General features: G+C 38.3%; 1 protein-coding gene across 5 annotated transcripts; it reads right to left on the reverse strand.

Annotated features, from left to right (window-relative positions):
* LOC102235038 (solute carrier family 41 member 3-like) lies at positions 1 to 23,409 on the reverse strand. Of its 5 annotated transcripts, none has more exons than XM_023350905.1 (11): positions 23,253 to 23,409; positions 20,069 to 20,406; positions 12,392 to 12,499; positions 11,922 to 11,993; positions 11,695 to 11,839; positions 10,858 to 11,004; positions 10,285 to 10,429; positions 9,189 to 9,268; positions 4,963 to 5,097; positions 3,452 to 3,600; positions 1 to 881 (listed from the first exon to the last, which is right to left on the reverse strand). In XM_023350905.1, exons 2-11 carry the CDS (start codon positions 20,360 to 20,362, stop codon positions 708 to 710), a joined length of 1,449 nt encoding a protein of 482 aa, XP_023206673.1. In that variant the 5' UTR covers positions 20,363 to 20,406; positions 23,253 to 23,409; the 3' UTR covers positions 1 to 707. The 5 variants fall into 5 exon arrangements, with proteins under 5 accessions (XP_023206673.1, XP_023207823.1, XP_023207290.1 ...); XM_023352055.1 differs by lacking the exon at positions 23,253 to 23,409 and adding an exon at positions 21,442 to 21,631; XM_023351522.1 differs by lacking the exon at positions 23,253 to 23,409 and adding an exon at positions 21,421 to 21,631.
* Positions 23,410 to 25,205: the final 1,796 nt, after the last annotated feature.

The following is a 25,205-nucleotide window of genomic DNA, read 5'->3' on the forward strand; positions in this document are numbered from 1 at the left end:
TGACCTATTGAAGAATTTTATTTCAACCAAGTTGTTACTACAGAGGGAAATACAGCATAGAAGAATGACAACAGGGACATGAGTAGAGCAGGGAGCCAGTAGAGCCACAGATGCAGCCATGATGGAAAATAGGGACAAAGATTCAAAGGAACAGTGATCAATATCTTCAACTAAAGAACAAATCTGACATGATCCATTGTTTATTTCACATTTCTTCCTCAATGGCCTTTTTCGTTTTATATAACTTCTGTTGCACATTTCTGTCATGATAGAGCTCTTAATTTTATTTGATTTTTTAAAATGAGATAAGAGCTTGTGAAGGAGATACAGAAACATCCCCGTCTACTTGACCTAACGCACCGGGACATGTGAGTCGTAACGCAAACTGAACTCTTCGCTCATATTTAATCCAATTAGTGTGTAGCAACTTGCTTGTCCTCCAGCATACATGCATAGAGTGGCCCGCCTAAAGATGGCAGCTCTAAGTCTTTTCTGTAAACCCAACTCCAAACTGAGGCCAACCGCTCAGCGCAGAGACGCGACTGCTGTTCCTCTAGAGAGTGAAAGTAAAGGCCTGGGTTTGTGTTTGAACTGGCTCAGTGATCAAGATCTGGAGAAACTCTCAAAATTGCTTTAGAAGAAAAAAAAAAGTGGTGCAGTAAGACAGGTATTATCTCAGTGTTTGTTCAGGGATTAGTGTGAAAACTTCACAGGCCCAAACTGTGAATCATTGAGACGCAGCGGAAGCAGAGGGCCAGGAAGCCGGTCCCCAGAAGGTCCCCCAGAGCGGTCAAGTACGGGATGGAGAAGTTGTCGGGGTCCAGACTTCGTCTCCACATCAGACGGACGATGAGATCGGCTACGTATAGAAGAATGGCTACCTGAAAAAAACAACAACAAAACAAAGGAGAGTTTGGACCAGGCTGTGTTTTGGGTATTAATAAGTGAGAGTTGAAGTTATTAGGTATTGATAAATCATTCCAAATGTCCTTAATTTTGGGAGCTTGGCGATTGGCTGATACTGACATGAGAAAGCGATCTTATCCACCAATATAGAGTCAACTTTGTCACTGTATTATTTAGTGATTTTTCAGACAAAAGAAAAAACAAAGAACCAGTAGGTTGGCTTTTTAAAAATCTGTGATTGTCCAGAGAACTTCAATCGGTCCACACCAAGTAACATTTGATACCCAACTGGAGATGTACGTCTCGAAAAAGTATTCTTGAATTTTTTCACAGTTTGTCACGTTACAACTTCAAACCTCAACAATTTCTTTTTCTACAAATCAATATTTGAAAAGGGTGGCATGAATTTGTATCCAGCTGCCCTGAGTAGAACCATCTTTAGATCTGGATACAGTTACAGGTCTCTACTAGTTTTCCACATCTTCAAAATTTGCTCATACAAGTGAGAGGCGATATGACAAACTTAGATTTGGATTTTTTTTAATCATAAGGTGTCAGAAATCTTGATGAGCTACTAAAGCAGAGAGATTGCCTATAAGGAGCATTCTATTCACTTCAGTTCTATGCTCTTGCTCAGATGAATGAATTTCATTTTACTTGTTTTCTTTCAACTTTAAAAAAAAGAGAATGTGGCCGTTATGAAATGGTTACTGGTTTTCATGATAAGCTAAATATGTTTTGTTTGATTATTTAATCATTTTGGTTAGAAGACGGATGCTAGAGTTGAAGGTACGAACTTGTAGGCTACAAATAAAATGTCTACTGAGATTAATGACGTTTTCTTAGTCTAGTTGAAAATAAAGTTACCATTAAAACCTTAGTTAGCAACCACATTCTTACAACACATGCCAGTTTGTGAGCATCCAGCAAGTGGATCAATTCAGACGTTTCACAGCAGAAGTTGGTGAAAGAAATCAGGAGGTTATTAAAGTCACTGAAGATCAACATGTTCTGGCCTCCAGAATGGAACAACAAAACTGTTTTGTGTTCAGTGCTACAGAGGGAAACTGTTAAAGCTTGTCTTAGTATTTTTTTGACAGCCATTATTGTCTCTGAGAGTCTGTAGAACAGTCAAAACAATAACCTCTATAGTATTTATAGCGGCAATATAGAAAACCTTAGGAGGAGTGAGAATTTTATTTATAGTGAAGCAGATGTTCAAATATTTCAGCAAGATCTTTAACATGTGGATATAAGAACCTAACTTGGCTCAGATGTACCCAGAGGCTAGCTTTATTGAAAAACAAACAAACAAGAAAAACTGTTAGCGGCCACTTTTCAAGATGGCCACCATGTCATGGAAAATTAAGTTTAGCGCTAAATTCACCGATTAGATCAGGGCTGGGCAACTCTACTGCAACACAGCTGAGTCAAATAATGAGGTCATTAGCAGGACTGCGCTTAGCTGTGTTAATGCTAAACATATAAAATAAATTTAGCTTTGCTAATGCTAAACCAATACACAAAAAAAACAAGTGGAAGCTAATGTTAGACACATAAAAGGTTCATTCAAGTCATGAAAATGGGCAACACTGTATGCCAAGAATGGTGGCCATCTTGAGTAATGGCTGTCATCAGGTGGCCAACAGGAAATATGAAAAACATATGGCATGCAAATTTCTGTACTTGTATTCACATTTTCACAGTAATATGCTTCACTATAAGGGACTTATTGCACATTTCCACCGTACTTAAAATTTTACCTCTAAAACATTTTAAAAACTCTGTGTTATTTTTCCCACTTCACAGTTATGCACTGCGTTGTGTTGGTCCACCACAATAAAGCTCTACAAAATGCACAGGAATCTGTGGCTGTAATGTGAGAATATGTGGAAAAGTTGAATGTGCTGCAAGTTACTGAAGTTCAAATGATTAATGTCGTTGGATTTTGCAAAAAGATTAGAAAAAAAAAGGGTTGGAAAACTAAACAAAGTTACTGGGAAAATATAGAGCAAAAAAAAACACAAAAAAATAAAGCTTATGTTTTCCTGATAGTGGAGAAGAACAACCAATCATTCACCGTTTTCTGAGATTTATTACCAAAAATTGTCCAGCAGTCACTGACTTCACTGTGTGTGGAAACTATCCGAGGCTGTTCTAGGTTCAGAATGTGGCTGACATTCTCAAACAAACACCAACACTGGGCACCAGTCACCTCACAGTTGGGTAACAGGTGGTGGCAGCCATTTTTACTCGGACTGTGAAAAGTATGTGACGTACCTCAGATGGCTGATTCTCAGTTCACCTGGTTCATGGGAAATCTTTTTTTATTTTTGCGTATTGTGTAAAATCAGATGCATGGGGGATTTTGACGTTTACTTAGTAATATATAAATAACGAGTGTTTTCTGCCGTTTCTTGACACCGTCGGGACTGGCTTCATTCACACATACACCTTGTCATACGATCTTTGCTGCAGGCCCGTCCGTCTATGCCAGATTTTGATAAACGAGGCCCAGTGTGTGCATGCAGCTGAGTCAGTTTACCTGGAGAAGAGCCGCACACAGGTAGCAGATGGTGAAGGCTGTGGTGACGGGAGCCTCCTCTCCCTGCAGCAGAGAGATGGCGTAGAGGAAGACCAGGTGCCCGGGTACGACCAGCAGCAGCAGCACACGCGCCGACTTAGAGTTCACTCCTGGGACGCAAAAGACAAGATGGAGCGTTATTCCCTCTGCTCACCTCGCTGAGTTTCCACTGATCTTCCTGATGTTCCCATGTCTGCTGCTCAAGATGAAAAACACGGACAGTTTCTGTCATTGAGGAGATAAATCTAGACGTGTAACTACCAGCTACTTAGTCGTCGATTAATCTATTGATTATTCTGACAATTAGCTGGATGAAAAACGGCACAGTCTACAGATTTTTCATTAGCCACTTAAACTGTTTTATACAATATTAGAAATACATTAAGAACTACATTAAAAGATGCAAATATCTTTAAACCTTTTAAAAAATGTTTATGGTATAAAATGCAATACCATTGCATTCCTTCCTTTAGTGAATTCCATCCGAGTGAAGCTAAAACTATACCTGTTGTGGGCTTTTGGCTACAACATATTTACAGACAAAGGTATGTTTATCTTTAATAAAAAAAAAAAAAAAAAAAAAAAAAAAATATATATATATATATATATATATATATATATATATATATATATATATATATATATATATATATATATATATATATATATATATGTATATATATATATATATATATATATATATATATATATATATATATATATATATATATATATATATATATATATATATATATATATATATATATATATATAATTAAGCTTTGGCTTAATTACTGCTCTGACTATATATTTTGTTTTCAACAAATAGCATTTTTTGAGTCTGCATTGTCTGTATCTAAATTAGTTTTTTTTTACTTCAATAATGAATCATTTCAGCCCTACATGAGTATTTATAATCCAACATGGGACATGAAAGCAGAGGCTCATGTCTGTTCAATACAAAAACAACATTTGCTGCCTAACACACAGCTTGGTTTCACTTTTCAGGCTGTTTGAATTGCCACATGAAAAAAATGATACATCATCAATTGGGCCTCAATTACCAGCAGTGTTTTTTTTTTCTTTGTGATTCTTTATAGTTTTTCTTATGTTTTCTGTCCAAGTATTTCAAACAATATGAAGAAGCTGGGCGCCTCCTTATGAGTAATATGGTTCTCAAAGATAAACTAGAATGAGTTTCTAATACCAAGGTTGGCATTAGAAGGTTAAAACTGGAAATCATACATTGGTCACAAAATCCTGATCAACGATTCTCTATTTCAGTCTTATTCTGGTTTTTGTCACCACAATTAAATGCTAATGACACCAAAAATATGTCTTTAGTCATGTGAGTTCTGTTAGGAATCCCAACATGAGAATTCCTTGCTGGTCTATCAGGTGAAAATAAAATAAAAAACACAGAGGTAAAACACCGTAGATCTCATTGACACCGCCCAGAAGAGTCAGTCTACCTGAAGAGAAGAAGCTGACGCAGGGACTGGGCCAGTGCTGGCTCATCTTGTTGGGCAGAACACCTGGAGCGCTCCAGAAGTGAAGGTATGTTGAAATCCTGCTGGCCTGGATGGCCACCAGGTTTCCACCCACTCCTAACAACCAGGCAGCACATTTAATAATACGATTAATAAACAAAAAAGACACATTACATTACAGTGATAGAATAAAGAGAAGTAATTTATTTTTTAGTTAATAGTTAATAATAAGAATAAAGGTATAGTATTACATAATATTACCAATTGTAATATTATGACTTTGTTCTCATATCATTTCAACTTTATTCTCGTACTTCTCTTTATTGCCGTAATGTCATACATATTTTCATAATTTTATTACTTCATTTTTATACTTGGTGGTATAAATGAGATATGCTGTAATTATTTTTACTGGAGGATGTTTGATGCGACAAAGAGGAGCTCTGTCACCTCGGCTTGTTTCTGACAAAAGCACATTTACAAAATCTCAGAACAGAAATTGGCCGCAAAATCTCTGATTGTTTCTGCTGAATTAACAATTTTTTAAAAACCTTAAGTGAATTTAAAAAAGGCAACTCTTAACATCACATTTTATCCAAAGACTGACCCCAGACACAACCTAAAAGAACAGTTTGAATCCTGCTCTGTGGAGCGTCGCCGTATGGAGACGGGCCCTAAACGCTGCTGCAGTCCTGCAAAAATCATTACGTGTCAAACTCTGGCATCTGCATAAAACTGCCTGAGCTGCATTAAAGAAGACATTTTCACTTGTTGTTTTATTGTGCCACAGATGGCCAGCAGTTTTAGTCTTTCAATCGGACTTTATTTTTTCTGAGATTATTTATTAAGCTCGTCACTGCCTTACTTTTAATAGTCATATTCATTTTGCTGTTGACAAGGGTCTCTGAGCTTAACACATTTATGTCAGACACATTTCCAAGGATCTCAAACTTTTAACAATGACAGATGGGTTTTTAGGAAAATGGGGGAAAAAAAAATCTGCCTGGTTTTATAAGTACATCAGAGGAAATTTGAACCAGATTGGCAAACTTGGAATTGAGCGGAGAGGAAGGATAGAGAACCAGAGTGGAAACTAAATGAGAGCGAGTGACAGGCTGAGTGGCTGGTTATTAAAGGACCTGTCAGCTGTGTGGGTCTCTGGCTGTGCACCATCAGTGGTTCACACTGACTTCTCTCCTGTATTCAGAGGATCTCTGCATGCATCGCCTCACAGCCAAACCGCTCCATTACAGGCCTCTTTTTTTCCCCTTAACTTGCCTTCACTTGTGCTTCAGCACATTTTTTCCAACTTGAAACTCCAGAGGCTTACGCAAGTATTTGTTTTTCCACATATTTTGTCACTTTATAGTTCCAAACTTCAATGTATTTTAATTACGATTTTATGTGATGACAATGCAACAACATACTGTCATCCCAAAGCATCATGGATGACGGTATGGAATGAAAAACATTTTCAAAAATGCATATTCAGCTCTACAGAGTTAGCTTCCTGCCAAAATGTTACAAAAACATAAACCACGAGCTGTTTCCATCACAAATATGAGGAGGATTTTGATGATATTCTGCTAATTTTGAAAGAAACACAATATCACAATTTTGAGGCGTTTCCACTAAACAAGAAACTCAACTAAAATCACACATGAATTTTCAGGTGAAAACTCATTACAAAGTAATCAGTAATGATTACTTTAGCTTCATTGTATATCTTGTATAATCTGTATATTCTGTATAATCTGTATAATCTGTGCATACAGCTCCCATATTTATATTTATATTTATACACAATATCTATATCTCTTACTATAACCCCTTATAGTCCATACATACATAGTCTTGTACATCTGTAAATAAATATTATATCTCATAGAGCACTTCTGGATAGATGCAAACTACATCTCGTTGCTTGTACTTGTGACAGTGCAATGACAATAAAGTTGAATTCTATTCTATTCTATTTTATTACGTAGCATGCCGCGTCATCATCCATCTACCACTTCCTGTTGACTTTGCAGTTTTCCATTACAGTTTTGTGAAATACACTAATTTCATTACGGCCAAAAAACCACCTCACCCTAATGCGAAAACATTTGATCAAAAAACGTTTTTTTCAAAATTGGGGTGTTTACAATAAGCTAATTTATTTTCAGAATTCCAATTTGTGCTATTTTAGGTGTAAGAACGTGGAGCTGGTTTTTTTAGCCAGGCCAAGTGTTTTTATTGGGGTTTTTTCAAAATCATTTTGGCCAAAAGTTACTTCATATTTTTCATGGCTTTTGGCAGAAACTCACCGCAGAGAGCGGAATTGTTACGTATGTCAGAAGAGTTCACTTTGTACACAAAGCCACATGTAAAATACGTTTTATGTGTATGCAACGTTTTGGCAGGAAATTAATGCCATATTTTGATACATCTAAATAAAATCAAGAGCAGACTTTAAGAAGTCAGCTCAGGAATCCCAAGCATGTGATGGAGCAGCAGGATCAATCCATGTTCTGCAGTTTTAGCTTCTCAAAATGCTCCAGAGATTTTAAAGCCTCCTTCGGTTTCCCTCCCAGCAGCTCTACATGGTTCAGCATCACTGACTTCAACATGCTTTCATATTGGAGCCAAATGTTTCCCAAAGCATCATGGATGACTTTAGACCTCTCTTTTGCCTCTCAGACAACATATGGTTTCAGTTCATCCCACGATTGCAATTTAAATCAGGTTGGGGCAAAAAAAAAGGAAATGCTTGAGTTGAGGCAGAATTGCAGGGCACAGCAGCTTAAAGCTGCGGCTCCTTTCAGCTCTCATCTGGTGGTTATGATTGTTGCTCAGGACTACTTCAAACTCAAATGTTATTTTTGTTCCATTTTAATGCTAATTGGAAGTTTGATGCTGTTTTACTTTAGTGACAGTCCTCCAACGCTGCTGGAGTATTAAGACGAATAGTTATTATGTCTGTAAAAGTATTTACATCCTTTTAATTTGTTCATATTCTGTCACATTACAATCATAAGTTCAAAATATCTTGGGAATTTTATGCACTAGGCATAAAATTGCATAATTGTGAGGAGGAAAGAAAATACAAATCAGTTCAATTCATTTTGAATCTCAGTATAATATCCAATTTGCTCAGAGTTTCTGGATCTTTCTAGCAACCTACCATGGACTGCTTATAATTCAAATATTATTTTGTTAGCATCTTTCAGCAAATTGAAACTGTTTTGAATATCCAGAACTGGATTCAGTAGAGAAATTCATTTACACGTATGTAATATATTTGAAAAATATATTAAGACACAGTGGTTCAGTCATCCTGTCAGTAAACTCAGATGAGCCCTATCTCAGAGGGAAACATTGGCAGAGAGCTGGAGACGCTCTGGATTCTTCCAAAATGATTTCTGATTACTAAGAAGATTAAAGAGATCGCCTACTAAAAAGATATTCATAAAATTCTACCCTGCTAAGATGAATATCAATTCTAGAGTCAAGAGAAAATTTGATTTGTGATTCCTGTCCTGCAGCTGTTCTCTTCCTGTTGCGCTTCTGTTCTTTGGTTAATGCTTTCTGGCAGAATCTGTCACTTTAACCACAATATAGAAACACAATTTATTCTTTTATGAGAATATGTCTCACTCGGCCTCACTGGGAAACGCATGCGTAAAGCTTCTGAGTTTCTCTTTTATTGTTTCTAGCTAAATATTATATAAATTTTTCCAAAAATGTTGGACACATTTTACAATGAGGTTAAGTATTATATTCAGACTATCAAAGACTCTGACAAAAAAATTGGCATCAAAATAATTGAAATCTGTTCTGCTTTAGGCTTTTTGTTGAATGTTATATATTATTTCTCATGAGGCAAACAACTGTTTCGTTCAATGTTGTTATACAGTAAATGGTATAAAATATAAATTTTGGAGAAACTTTAGTGCTTTAGCATTAGCTTCCACTAAATAACATGTTGGTATAACACTTTAGCATTAGCAGAACTAATGCTCACGATTAGTGCTTTAGAATTAGTGCAGCTAACGTTTTAGTGCCCACCACTGAATTCCTGTTTCTCTCAATTCATTTTAAAACAACAGTCATTTTAAATGCATCAGTCCTGTGAGTTCAGAAATAAAATAAGTCAAAACTTAAGCAAGCAATTTACCAAAAGGTGAGGAAAACAGAGGAGTGGTATAACAAGAAAAGAACCTTACCATTAATAACAGGCGTAAAAACAGCCATCCCCTCAAAGTTGGGGTCACTCACTGTCTTGTCCAGGATAAGGCCCCCAAAACTGAACAATTAGAGAATCACTGAGAAATCAGAACCATGTCCATTTACTGTGTAACTGGTACTTCATTTCTTTTTTTTAGTATTTTTACTTAATCTTTATATGCAATGACTCTGTAAAATTTTATTTCTCAGGAAATCTTGTCAATTTTCAGTTTTTTCTACATTGTGCAAAAGGAACTAAATCTTATTGATCTGACATTAATTAATTAATAACTTCCTTAAGCATTGTAAAACACATGAGTACAGGTTTCTGTTACATTTGTCTCAACTTAAGGTGGTCTTGATGCTAGCACAGCATTGGAAAAGCTGTTTCCACAAATAAAAATAAAGTTTCATGAAAACTGAAACATGAAAAATGTTGGTTTACTAAAGAATTACTCAGCTGAGTTAAGATTGCTCTATTTAGGATTATTTTTAAAAAGTATAAATATTCTAGTTTTTGATATATTTATAGTTTTTTACCTCATTGCGCCCCCTGCTGGGCATTACGCTGGACATAAAGCCATATCACCCAAATCAAAAACAGCTCCAGTTTCCAGAATGACTCTACTTTGAGTCATTTTTGCTCATTTTAAACATCAAACTGAACTATCACTCATTTGACCTACTGTTTTTTGACACATAGTACATTGTGCTGTCGAAAATGAGGTAAAATGATACTGAGTGTCACTGCAACAAAAATGAGGTAAAATGAATCATCGTACAGTATGGTGTTAAAAATGAGACCTCATCTGGGTATAGTTAATAGTTGATTTTTACAGGTCTTTGCTTTTTTGTCTCTTATTTTCAGTCTATTTCAGAAACATTTTCAGAACGCTGTCTTCTTTCTTCAGGTTACTTACAGCAGCTAAAGTATTTACAGTAACTAAATAACTGAGATTTACAAGAAAGCCTGACTCCTCTGTAGCACACTGTGTGCAAAGAAAGTCAGCGAAGCAGAGGTTAAAAACTTCTGCTCAGTGCTGCAGCTTCAGCTTTACATGTCTGAAATGAATCAGCTGTAGATGTCGTCTGTACCTGCTGATGGACATGGCTACTATAACAGGCTGCCAGCCAGAGCGGAGAACCTCTTTGATCTGCGGACTCTGTCGGGCCAACACCACCCACAGCGGGATCAGAGCCAGGAAGAGCAGGCACACCGAGGGGGACAGGTACCAGAGGTCTGAGGGTCCAAAGACACAAAACCAAACCGGAGCTCATCTATCTGCGCTAGGATCGTTACCAGCATGTGGGTCAGTGCAGTTCTAACACATCAATTATACTTTTTTCTTCCACTTAACTTTCCAATAAATAGTTACAGCAATATTACCCATTAATATGTAAGCTATAGTGTGGTCATAACATAATATAAAATAAATATTTTATAAGTATTATGTAATAACTGTGAAATTAAACTGACTCTGCATAGTAAACCTGTTTAACACCAGATTTAACTTGAACTGAATTGTTATTTTAGATCAACTTTTGATGCTCTACTTCACTGACACACAGCTCAGTGCAGTCATGTTTCTGTCTGAAATGAAACCTGCTTGATGCTGCCATCTTGTGGTGTGATCTGGAATAGTCCAGAGGAAGCTCTGAGTCTCTGACCTTTGTACTGGTAGAGCGTGGTGCTGACCCCGGCCAGCAGGGACAGCGTGATCAGATCCCCCAGGCTGGCGGCGATGGGCGTGGCCACATTGTCCGGGTTGATTCCCACCTTCCTGGAGCCGATGATCACTCCGATCATCACCAGGCCTGCATGGGAGGCAGACACACGCAGAGCAGAAGCAAAAGTCTAACTTTCAAATGAGGTTTACATACAGCAGAAACTGGGAAAAGCTTTTATCAGGTTGGTGAAAACCTGTCAGAGTTGATAAAAGTAATGCTGCCTGTGAAACATATTGTGGTGTTGTTGTCAGTTGCCATGGCAATTGATCTGCATGTAGCGTAGCTAACATTTAAAAAAAGAAGAACGAGTGGTTCGGAGTTATTTCCAATGGTTTTTTCTACGTCACGTTTCCCTTTTCTGTGTTGAACTACACTAAAAGAATCGTAGCTTTGTCTTCATTTAGTTAACAGAATCGTTCCACCGCGGCGACGCGGATATGGATGGGGAGTAAAAGTATCATCTTTTTGCCCTCCAGCATTAGGCACGTGTGTAAAATTTCTGGATGTTAACAAAAACATGCAAAGTGTCTATGGACCAAAACATTTCTAAAATCCAAGACAAGCTGAGTAAAGCTTATGTGTAAAAGGTTATCAGGAGTATGACAGACACATCAGGGTTACCCTAGGTTAGCTACAAAGGGTTAAAAATGCACACGGTGAATGTGATCACCATGGCAGCTCCAGTGTTTAGCACTGAGCTGATCTCTGAACATAAAGCAGCCAAACAAACACACCCATTGACTGAACAGATCTGTGGTTTAGATGATCCCCACATACCCAGGGACAGAGCAGCTATGAAGGCAGTGGTGATGCTGCTGGCACACAGGACGGCCGCCTGGTCCAGCTCTACTCCTCCTCTGGAGATCGCACCCAAGCAGACGGCTGCCACTGCCGCCAGGAAGCCCACCACCGTGGCCTGGACCTGCACAGTTCATCACGTCCCGTCTTTATCTTCCAATCAAAGCGTAGAAACATGCAGCGCCGCCCTATGCGGAGGATGTTACCTGAATGAGAGCCAGGTTGCTGCACACCATGGTCCACTGTTTGTCTGGATCATCCATTTGGCCCGTGTTGGCCTGCAACCGACAGGAAACACTCACATCTATTTCAATGTCATGGAAACGATTGTTTTTGAACCATATGCTATGTTTGTATGAATGATGATTTAGGAAACTGAAAATAAATAAATAAAATTGACTTTAATCTCAGAATTCTAACTTTTTGAATTCTGAGATTAAAGTCACATTAAAAAGAAAATGTCAGAATTCTGAGCTTAAGGACAAAATTATGATCTTAAAGTCAAAGTTTTTTTAGAAAATTCTGAGTTTAAAGTTAGAATATGGGGGAAATGTCAGAAACTGGAGACAGAATTCTGAAAATAACTTCATGCCCGGTTGAATCTCACCATGAGGGTGTGTCAGGACGGATCTGGAGCTGAATGACTAGAATTAGAAGAAAAGCAGTTTGTTCTTACGGCGGTGGAGAGCCGAGCAGCCAGGGTCATCTCCAGGTTTCCTTTGAGGCCGACGAGAGCCGGAACCAGGATGAAAACCTCCGTTATCACCTTGAACACCTCCCAGTGCTGGAACACACATTCACATGGGAAACTGGATTTCCAACAGTTACAGAGCAACATAGTACACACACAAAATAAAATCGCCAAATATCTTTATGTCAAAGTCATTTGGACCTGATGCAGTCAAATAAGTCATAATGCCAGAAGATATTCTAAGCTAACCCAGTGGCCTACTTTCTGGGTTGATGAGTATTATAATGTAGGGAGTCAGGCTGAGTGTTGGCAGGTCCAAGATCCTTAAATTATTCAGATATGAGCAGAAAAAGAAGAAATGATGGTCAGGGAGGAGAAACGGACAGCGAAAAGGAAACAGTCTGCAATTGGATGAAAACTATGAAGGCAGAGAAAGACCGACACAGAAACAGGCTTGAATAGAAAATGCAACATAGGCATAAATGAGCTAGTTTGTCCTGAAACCTGTATATGGTAAAACATAGTCTGATTTTTGTAGAAATGATAACAATGTGTGCAGCTGTTGGAATATGTTTCTAAGATGGTTAAATAGAAAAAGTCAAGGAAAAGTGAAACTGAGGTTAAACAGTTGATAAATTCAGTTCAATTCAAAAATCCTTTATGTATCCCAAAGGGAAGCTAAATGTTGTTGTTCCTCATATTATCTGGGTATCATCAAAGAGTTGTGGATGGTGATAATGTGGGCAGGAAGAATCTGACTGATCCTTGTCCATTTATGATCAATGAAATATATATATATATATATATATATATATATATATATATATATATATATATATATATATATATATATATATATATATATATATATATATATATATATATATATTTTTTTTTTTTTTTTTTTTTTTTTTTCTTTCCCCCCCCCCTATAAATTTCCCCTGTAAATGATAGGGCTATAAACTGTAGGCCTGGCAGGCTGCCAGACTTAATTTGACCAGCCTCCACCAGACTAAGTGTCATTTGTTTATTTATTCTAAATAGGTTTTCTTATACGCCAGTAGCAGTGACAGTAAAGTCGGGTTAAGCTAGTTTTTGAGCTGACTCACAATTACCTCACGCGCCACCTTTCACTCAAAATAGTTCACTCGGAAGCTGTTCTTTCAGAGCCGTACCGGCATTTGTGTAATCATTCTACAAAGACTGTCTTTTCAGAGAATATGATATGCTCAGCTTGCACATGCTCAGTGCAGACCTCTAAAAGCTCAGCTATAAAGACTGAGGAGGCTGACTTACAGTAGCGTTTATAGCGGTTTTGTTGGGTGCGCAGTGAGACTGATGAGCTTATATGTCCTCCCTGCATGTTCTGGACTGTGCTTGGCTCTGCATCTGCACTTGCTAATTGGTAAAGTGTATGCAAATGAGCTACAGCACCAGCCAATCACAGACAGGTCTTTTTTATCCAATCAGATTATATCCTTCAAACACTGTATTCAGTTAGATAAATAACAACCAAACACAACGAGCAAATCCATACAGTGCACCAAGCAGCAGACATTACTAAACTAAACAGTAGGATTTAGAAAAACACAATAAAACTTCATACAATAAATGTGTGCATTTTGTACATATTCAAGCACATTTGTATGCTTGAATATTTAGTCAAGCATAAAAAATGTTTACTCATCATTGTCCATTTAAGATATTTATTTTATTTTACTTTTAAATGTAACCATCATTCCATAGCTTGTTTAAAGATCCACTGGTTGATTACTAACTTACTTTGCATAGAGTTTTTTAAGACTCAGTAGTTGGTGTTGAAGTACTGCCAGTAATGTCTTCCAAAAACACATAATCACCCAGTCATATTTTCACATTTCCTGTTAACTTGTGGCATTTTTAACACAAAAACATGGACCGTCATATCATTTATGAGTGTTTTTAGAAGGGGTCTCATGTATTCACAAATTCAGTTGTTCGTGGGCGTCTGTAGTCCCAAACTCTTCCAAATACCAGGTGTACCGGCACTGTAATAAAGTTAGTTTGGAAACACTTTGACTGTACGCTGTGTATCAATTTATCATCCCCCAAAAAGGAAAAATTCATATCTAAAGTTTATTTCATACTTGCATAAGGTCCATTAGGATCCCAGCAGAGACCATTCCGAGTCCCGATATCAGGTAGGGCACCATAACTTGCGCCGCGATGAGCCAGGAGCTCTCTGGCAGGAAACCATGTTCAGATCGCGTCAGCTTCCATGTCACACCACGGAGCTTCTTGTCCTGGTAGCGAAGCTCCAACTCAAGACGAGTCACCACCATGTTGATGGGGGTCTGGCGGTCACTTTGAGATAAGATATCCCATATTGAGAGAAACTTCAAGCAAAACACGAGTAATGTTCCCTTCCTGTATGTCCAAAGTAATCTTGGATTGGGTCAGTAGTCCAAAGAAGTCAACAGAGACGAAGTCAAACAATCTTGTTCTTGTTCATAGGACGAGGCCACTTTGTTTTAGGGATTCATTAGTGATGTTGCCAAACAACTTGACTAGTAGAAAAATGACTGTTCTGTGTCAAGAAGTTTCAAGATTTTAATAACCTCTTTAATTTGCCTTTAACTCTGATGAGAGAAATTGATCAATAGTCCATCTTTTCAGGCAAAATTAAAGTTAGAGGCTTTAAATCTAAATTTAGAGCATGTAAGTGAGGCATTCTTGGCCACGTAGTGAGTCAGCAGTGGTGACGTACCTATCTGTCAGCCTTACTGGGGAACACATTCATTAACACCATTTCTGATTTATAGGTCACGACGTTCAACGAGTGCCGGCACTAAACATCAATGTCTAAATCCTTGATTAAAAGGTAAATTTACTCCAACATGTCAGACAGAGAGCGTGAAGACGATCCATCAGCTGTCGACGAGGTCTGATTGAGCTCCTGTTGCTCCCAGATCACTTTGATTAACTTCACAGAGGGAGTTTGTTAAGTTGAGTTGTAAATCCTCCTGTCCCGGTCTGAAACATATTTGACCTCCATCTTTGAGGCAAAACTGTATCCCGCCACTGATGTCAATTGCTCTGTGGAAGAAGATGATTCATATTCCCAGAAGGTCTTAAGAGTCAATCAGTCTGTTGTCTGATTTGGCCAGGCTCAAAATGAGGGTCAAAATGAGAAACCAGGGAGTTCTGTGAAGCCGGTGAAAGATCCGGTGAGAGGATGGAGCAGCCGGCTTCTGGCAGACACGAGTGCCTGTTTCCTCCTGTCGGCATCAGCGTATCCTGCTCAGTGGTGACGTAGCACGAAAGAGGCAGGGCTGTCTGGACGGTGCAAACTCTGGAGGGAAATGACTGGCTTCCCTTTCGCTCTCCTCCTCTCTCTGCTCCTTACTGCGTGTCTGCCTCCAGTCCTCCTCCTCCTCGCCATGTGACACCTCCCCAACCCCACATTGGACGGCCTTCCTTGCATTGCTCCCTCTCTCATCCACCTTGCTCTGATCTTGCTCTCCCCGTATCGTGACTCATTCTTTCTAGTCATCTAATTGTTTCTGTCGCTACCTCATATCCACCTGCTTGTGCACATTACAGAATCCACATCTTCTCAGTCCGTGCGACGCCACAAGACCGAGGAAACACACTCAGTGTACAGCAAAACTCTGACCTCATTTCAGCAGCTCAGCAGAACTAAAACTGATTTGAGAAGCACTTTTCAGGTCAGAACAGCACTGGCTGACATGCTGCACAGTAACAATATGTTAATAATAGTACTTTATAGCACCTTACAGAGTTTAATATTATTTTATCCATTTTCTTTTTTCTATTTTTAGTCACTACTTCTTCCACAGAACAATTGGTATTACAGTAATAGGGAACTCTAGATGTTAATGTTGAGGATTGATAATTGTCACAATCACAGTAGAAAGTTTGTAAGTTATAATTTTCAAGAATCTTTCATGTCCCCCTGATTCCTGGAGGTCCTGGTTTGATAGCAGCAGGTGCTGTAAATCAGTTTGTTTGGTTAAAGCCTGTGTAATACAGTACTGTGTGTGTTTATGTTTGTGTAATGCTGGATTACACATTACATTGATGTATTCTATCAGGAGTACATCAATGTATTTAAATCATGTCACAGATATTTATTGTCAACCATTTTGCTGATAAAGTTTTTCTTAAAGAAAATTTTACATGTCTAATAAAGCGGATGTCCTAGGTATGCTAGTCTTTAGCCTCTCCAGTGCTAACACCAGCCTATGTGTGCTAATGCATAGCAAGAGAAGAAAGCAATCCAGTGGGTTACCAGCTTAAGCATGCCCATTGTTAGCCTAGCCAAAGCTAACACTAGCTTATCCAATGTTAGCACCAGCCTTATCAGTGCTAATGGACAGCAGATTAAGAAGGCGACCAGCCTTTGCATGCTAGTCACTATCCTCTTCAATGCTAACACAAGTGAGCAGATTATTTTTCTTTTACCAAAATCATCCTCCCAGTTGCTAGTGCCAGCCTATCATTATTCAGATCAGTAGCTAGCTTTTGGCTGCATACTTTTGAAGCAGCTGGCTCACTCTAGATATATTTCTTAATTCCTGTCTGTTATAATAATCACACATGTTCCCAGTCTTTCCATTTCATGACAGGAAATTACCACTTAAACATACGTAGTGGGATATATAACTGATGTTTCTCATAGATCTAAAAGCATAAAAAGCACCAGATCAATATTAAATGAAATTATATTTTTACTTCCATTCTTCGTATGTGGCAGTGGAGTTGATCAAGCAGATAAATATGCTGGTATATGCAATAAGACTCCATATTTTTGGGGTGACAACCCTATCTTTGGATTGATGTGACCAAAGTGTCTCATTTAGGATGTAAAATTCACTTTTCCCACATGTTTTTACAGAGCTGCTCTGTGGGGGAAAGTTTATTTTACATGCAAAAATAAAGTTTCCAACAGAATCCACAGGAATGAGGAATTATGTAAAACCTTTACAAAAACTGGAAATCCAAAAGTCCAGACGGTGAATCTATAATTGTTGCCACAGCAATTTACGAGAACAAAACTTAATTCATAAAGAGAACAATTCACTGCTTAAGCTAACAGAACTGGGTTTTTTGATTATTGAAGGAATATTTAGCTTCCTAGCTACCAAATGGAAATATGTATCATTTTAAAGAGCAACATGTTATCATCCTGCAGTGTCGAGCTGCAGAAAAAAAGCTACTTCCTCTACTTGAACTACTCACTCTAATAATCCATATGCAATAAAACCACACTAATAGGCAAAGTCCATCCAACTCTCAGTCTTTATTAAATTTGTTTGTCAAAGTAAAGCATTTATCGCTTGCTGGCTTCTAGGAGGCTTCCTAGCTAACAAGTTTAGAGCTAATTTCAGCCCAGCAGTTTCCACAAGAAATGATGCTTTGATTAACCAGGAGTAAAAATTATGTGATGTTAAATGGTCTATTAAAATCCAACAGATGCGTTTTTTTAATTATTATTATTATGATGTCTTTTGAGCAACAACAATTATCATCGGTGTCGCGCTGCCTAAGTTTGATAAAAACAGAAACAGTAGAAACATAAAAATAGAAAATTTAACTCCTGGGGTCAGAAATGAAGGTAGAATATTGTTATGTATGACAACAAATGTGTAATTAGCTAATCTGACTCTCTGGAATCAGAACCCTAAACAGTTAGAGGTTTTTTTTTTCTTACTTTCAGTCTGATCCTTTAGTGTCTGCAGAGAGCTCTCAGCCAAAGTCGTGACTGATCAGCCTCCATCCATGCAGTGCAGTAACAGATACTGTACGCTGATGATGAACAGATGAAGAGGATTTTTCAAGACAGACAGAGGAAAACAGAGGAGGCAGAACATTGAGAAGCAGACAGTGATGTGTCTGACTGCCTACAACCAGCTGGCTTCAGACCAAACGCTGGGGACGCTGAGGTGACTACTAATCAAACAAAATGTCAGAGATTCCTTTATTTTACTGTAAAAAAGTTTATTAGTGGTTGGGGTGGCATAACATTGAAAAGGCGTGATTGCTGCATTATTAATGAATGCTGCAAATGATGACATAAGTGGCTACTTATCCACATTTTCCTCACTATTGTCTGCATCTTCCCATCATCACAATGTCATCATCATTCTCATTTTTATTCACTCAACCACTTTAATCTATATTGATTATTCGCTTCAAGGGCAGTGAGTCCATCCAGCTGGATAACATCAGCCAGGCCAACGCGTTCCTACGCAACGCCGCTTGATTCTCATCTCCTGTCAGTGGTCAGTCTGGGATTTCTCCCATTGAGCTGTAGACTCTGTTCAGACCTCCAAGTCACCATCTAATAATATCATCAACATTATTGATGTGTCGTTCTACTTGTTCTCATTCAACTTGTGACTCTCCTTCGTCTTACTGTATTTGTCAGGTATGAATTTATCGAGCTGTAAATCATGTAGACCATGTTCTACATGAAACTGTGAGCTGCAGGTGTTCATGTACGTGTTATGTCCATGGTGGGTGGGAAAAATAAGAGGAGAAAATTTCAGCCAAAAAAAATCTCTAAGATAGAAATAAAAATGTGGAAATATTTGAGTTTGAAAAGTTGTTTTTTTTAATGAAAATTTCAGATTCTTTTTAGCAAATTTTCAAAATTTATTAGTCTGATTTTTCTTATATTTTTCTAGAAAATTTCTGAGATTATCCCCAAAATGTTGGAGTTTTTTGTTGGAAATTTATTTCTCTTTTTTTTTCAATCTACAATGGCCTTAATACATTGTAGTTAATGACATAAGGGACAGCACCCATAAAACACAGAGACATTTTATGGAAGGAAACAGTAAAAGCCTCTCTGAACCCAAACAGTCTGGATTCTGCTTGGTCATTCTGCCCAGAACGTCTGAACACACGATGAGAAGGAAGTGGCTTTTATACTAGCAGCAGAACTTCTAACACCGTTAAAAGTGATGCCTGGAAAAGGAAGGGTTGCACTGCACTACAGTCCACCTTCACTGCCTTATTGTACAGTCTGTAACCAAACGCTGCTATCTTAATATCCCAGCTTTGATCAGCTGAGTAAAAGCACCACAGAACACTAAATGGAATGTTAACTTTGATTCAGAAAAGCAGCTATTTCCATTAAAAGAATAACCATAAATAAATGGTAACAGCTACTCATGAGCTACTTAACTATTATATAAATGAACAATAATTTTATGCTTAGTGTGTTTAAATAATGACTTCAGCAGAACTGCCACATCTCATACACTGCTACACGCCAAAAGCAATGTGTTTTTACCTCTAATTTGCGGTGAACAAACACAATGGCAATTAGCTAAATTCCTATTGTTAGTGGTGAACTGGTAGTATCCCACAAATGAGACCAAAACATTTGTGGGATGTTTTGGTGGTGAAACAAAGTATTTGGTCCCTTACACATTTCTCCTGATCCCAGTTTTAAAATTAGACAAACACAACCTGAGTATATACAAAATGCAGAATGACAGATACCCAAACTAAACGCTTGTGATGTGAAAAAGTAATTATTCTCCTTGTTAAATCATTTAATTCAATTTCAAAATGTGTTATTGATCCCAAAGGGAAAACAAATGTTGATGTAACTCATAAAGAGATGTAGATTCTGCTGGATTCTAAACCAACCTGTACATTGTCCAGCACCATGCCGGCCATCACCATCCCCATCCCAGCCAGCAGGTAGGGGAAGAGCACCTGGAGACAGATCGCAATGGCTGACTCCTCCTCCACTTTGGGCCTCTCCTCTGGCAGCTTTTTAGGGGACGGCTGGAGAAGCTGGGATGATATGAGGTCATCTTGTGCATCTAGGACGTCTGGAAGACGAGCAGTGGGACTCCCAGTAGGACTCTTCCTATTGGATCGGGACTTTTTGTTCTTCTTCCTTTGCCGGACCTGTTGTGGTTTATCGTCACCAGGCATGGCGGCTGCGGCGGTTCTGACCAGACAGGTTGGGTTGATTTAATCTAAAGGATATAGTGAGATGTCAGAGTTTGAGACAAGTTTTTTTTTTTTTTTTAAAGTGTCTCTCAGTCTGCTCATCTTAATTGTTAAAAACCTTTTGGACACAAATATCTGTATTGTCAGCTTGTCCTTACTAAGGTTCCCAATAGCAGCATATAGACATGTCTTCCAGTCTAAAGAATTTTGCACCATCGAGGCTCACAAACTGCATTTTCTATCAAAATTGCAAAAGCTACTTTACCTGCTCAAAAATAAACTAAGCACACAATATTTTATAGAAAAAGTCAAATGTCTTTAGATAATAATGATAATTTGTTGATTTATGAAATCTATCAAACCTAAAATCCCTGGATATTTATGGTCCATGAGTGTGTTGACTAACGTCAGGAACGTTTTTTTTAGTTTAAAGAATGAAATAAAGTTTAGAGAGATATGCTTTGATGTATAAATTGCAATTCCTTCAGTTTTGTATGGATTAAAAAGCTATTTTTCCATTATCAAAAATAACCATTTGTCTTTTATGACGTCAAATCATTTCAAAATGGTCAAAATCAAAATCAGGTAGATCAGATGATCTTCAGGAAAAACAAAAAGCAGCGTCAGCTAAATCAGCTTTCAGGCAGAAAAAGGCTGATCGGTGCATTTTTTTCCCCGATTAGCTGAAAGCAACAACCAAAGTTTTGCAATGGCCTAGTCAAAATTAGGACCTCATCCTGATTTAGATGTTGTCTCAGACCATTATATCTGTGCATGAAGGAATTCCTGAAAACCTCAATGAAAAAAAAATCCTCCACCATGAAGAGGGATTCTAAAGGTCAAACAGAACAATTTTGACTTTCTCAATTTAATTATAAACGAATCCTTTAAAATACCCAATTTAAAACCTGGATTTCCTGTATTTGTGTTGAATTGAAACCTGGTATAGATGCGTTAACGTCCCTAATGCCAGAGTTATCCTTTGTTGACTCGTTCAAGCTGCCTGAAGAGGCGGAATAAAAACAGCAGTACACACACACGTCCACACGGAGTCGCAGCACCTCCCGCGGTGTCCCGAAAACTCCTGTAACACCGCGAAGCTTTGAAGATTTCCTCGCGTGAACGTTTTCTGTTTTCGCACATTCCTTCATTGGAAGCTGCCGTGTGTACATCCCATAATGCATCTGTCACAGTAACCACGGTTACACAGCCAGGCGCCCTCTGGTTGGAGCAGATGTGGTGGAGTGAACATTTGTTCGGCAACGCGTCGAGTCAGCGGGTCAGTTAAAGTATGGCAAGCCAATTTATCATATAACTACATGTTTACTTCTGTACTCTTCACAGATCCCTGGGCTTTTTAAATAAAAAATGTAAACAACATTTAAATAAAACAGAATTAACTGCACTTGTAAGATTTAGGACACACATTTCTATTTGTTGCACAACTGCAGATATTCTAGCTTTACTTTTTGTTATAGTATTTTTGCTGTGTGCATTTTGGTGTTTTCTATTTGTTGCAGGTACACTCTGAGTTTCCCCATTTTTGGCACCATTTTAAATGTCCCATATAAAAACCTAAAATATAATTTAAACTATAAAGAATAGTATTCAGCACAAATAGGCATGCCCACTATTCATAACGTCTTAGAAATGTTTACACATGGAATAATGACTTGGCACTTCTAAGTCAGAAAAATATGTTTTAATGAACTGTAGCTGATGCATCTGCATTTTAAATATTCTGAATGTTATTTTTGTAATAAATCAGTTGAGCCTGGACTACACACAGGATGCATTTTGCAGGAACCATGGTTGGTTTAAAGAATACGACCATGTGGGTTGATGTAACTGAAATAAAGATAATTAATATAAATCTATACATTCTGGCATATGCTGCAGATACTGTATGTGTTACCTTTATTTTAATCATTGAATCTTGATTCTGTATCTGGAGATTGAAACCTAATGCACATAACTGACTAAAGTAATTTTCCTAGTGCAATTAATTTTTGATATCTTAAGATATCAACAACATCTTTTTAAGGGTATCTTATTTTCTCCATAAAACAATCATAATACATAAATATCAATTAGATAGATTTAATTTGGGTTTGTACACCAAGATTAATTCCACAACTAATACAGTATGTTCCAAAACTACTACGGCAATACAAGGGTGGTTTTATTATGTACTCTAATAGGTTACCATATAGGAATGTCCTGCCAAAGACGGGCTTCACAGTTCAAATCCAAGAATGTACGTGCACCTCCACCACAATGAGTAAAACAAACACTTTAAAATGCCAACTATGTCGTTTTAAATGAGAGCGCCTATAAATGAGAGCACGGCGTTTAGTTTGCTGCCTCCTGCCGAGGTCGACGCAAAACCTTCCCACAATTGACGTATTGAGCAACCCTGTTCTGGAGTATAGAGGGTCACACAAAACCTTTTGGCAAACCTTGACTTTGACATATGTGGTTTAGGGTAATCTAGTGGTAACACTGCTGTCACTTTAAGCATATGAACTGTTTTGGCACACATTTATAGTGACCTATACAGCCTTATTGTGAACCCCATGGTTGGGTTCTGTGTTGGTCAGTAGAAACCACTGATCTTATCGGCAGGAACTGCAATGATTGAATTCTCCAATGACGTGTTTGCATGTAGTATTGTACATTACCTAACCCTGCTTGCTGCAGTGACACTGCTCTGAGACTGTAACACAACGCTCACTCAACATGCGTTCAACAACAAACTTTCACTACTTCTACCGCACACTGGAAAAAATCGAGGATACACCTCCGAACACAGAAATCCATCATACAGTTTCCCTTTAGCTGGAGCTGTTTTGCTGTTCTTGATCAGTCCTACCGTTTGTCTTCAGGTTTAGCTCGTCAAACGGAGTCCGTTCACCGCCTTAGTATGTCCAAGCTCCCAGAAATAACTCTCCTATGTTGTGTGTGTGTTTCTGTATCTAAATTAAGGCTATCTGTACGACCTAATTTTCTCGTATACGTTTGTATGATAGGCCCTTGGTGTGTGCATGGGCAGCATATGAGGCAGAGTGCATGCATCATAGGGCACCGTCTTAAATTACATGGCATTAGCAGATAAGGTTATCCCCCGGCCCTGCTGTCTCCTTCCATCTCTTGTATGCAGGCTGATGGCAGCAGGCAGCTGGAACACTTCACTCTTTTATTCATTAAAACTTTAGGACAAAGAGTAGATTGCTTGGAATTTGAAAAAGGGACATAATTATCTTGCATGAATAATGATCACTCCATCTAGCATACTGAACTACTTTATTTTCAGGTAGAAAAAGCTTGGCAGGTTACCCAGGCAATCGACTTTCTACACAATTCTCATCCCCTTTCAGTGCTTCATCTAGATTTTCTCCCATTAAAATGTATTTCTCCGGAAGAATTTCTAATCTCTCCAATCAGCGACCAAAAGGAGAAGTTGGGTAGTCTGCCTGGCAGCACAGGAAGTGAACGAAGCCATCCAGTCTGTGTTAGCCACGTGTCCAAATATTGAATTAACATTTAAAACCAACTCGTTTGGCTGGGCTCTTCTCTCTTTTCAATGGGGGAATAGTTGTTTCCGGTAAGCTTCATAGCATCAAACTGGTGCATTGCATACATCACAGGCAAACTTCAGCAACTGCGTAGCATTTCAAACTTTAACAGAGCCCTTGCCTCCAGGAAGCAGTCGTTTCTACAGGGCTCCCTCAGTGTATGATAAACCTGGCAGCCAGCCATATTACTGCGCCCCTCACCATTTTAATATTTACCTTTTATAAAACTTTGTAGTTGGTATTGTTAATAATGTCTTCCAATAACACATAATATCCTGTCAACTTTAAAGATTTTTTTTCAATTCAAAGACATGGTGGATGTCAGCTGGATGACCCTAGCATCCCTATGGTAAGTTTTCTGCTGGTAAATCTAGTTTCTCAGTAGCCAAAAGCCCGGACTCTCTGTAGAAGCGATTTTACCAGGCTACCAGTAAATGCTTGTCTATTCGTTTCAAGAAGTTTTCACTTTGTGACACCGGTATAGGGACAAAACAACAAAAATGGTGTTGGTCTGTTCCGACTGATCGGGTCCAGTCGGTAGAACGTCGTGGCCTCTCCCATCTAAATCAGGCATATTCAACATGTTGGATTGTCTTGGCCGGTTTAACACTGCAGCGTGTGGGGTTTTCCCCAACTGGGCGCGAGAACGCAGCCTGTTGAATGTGACGAGTAGCCAATCAGAAAGTACGGATACAGCTGACACGGCCACATATCATCTCCGATGTCCGTTGGACACCATTTTTGTCCGTTGGACATCGGAGATGATATGTGGAAACAATATTAATGTTTATTCAACATTTTGTGCAAAGAATATAGAAATGACAAGGTTGAGGAGTTGGAGCGAAATTGCTACCACAGTTGATTCCGGTAACTTTTCAGCTGTTCATTGTTAACGTGGCATAAATAGGTTATAATGATTTTCATTCAGTCAGGACTGACACTAGCCACATGAATTGCAGGTACACCGTAGTAAAACATTGATTAATGTCTGGTTTTAAAATGAGTGGACTTGTAGTTATTTTGTGTCCATTGTTGGACACCATACTGCACAATTGAACCCGTTAGACCTACTACGATTTTTGTCGGCTAATGTGTGGTCTCTCAGGTTTTGAAAATGGGCCAACGATCGGCCGACAATTCTAAAATCGTGTAGAGTGAACTGGACATTACACTAAGGAAATGAGGAAGGTAGGGGTCAGTGGAGAGCACCGGAGTTGAGCCTTTTTTCATCCAGTGTCATCAATAGAAAG

The sequence above is a fragment of the Xiphophorus maculatus genome, chromosome 1 (genome assembly GCF_002775205.1).
Source record: "Xiphophorus maculatus strain JP 163 A chromosome 1, X_maculatus-5.0-male, whole genome shotgun sequence".
In the NCBI taxonomy this organism is placed as follows: domain Eukaryota; kingdom Metazoa; phylum Chordata; class Actinopteri; order Cyprinodontiformes; family Poeciliidae; genus Xiphophorus; species Xiphophorus maculatus.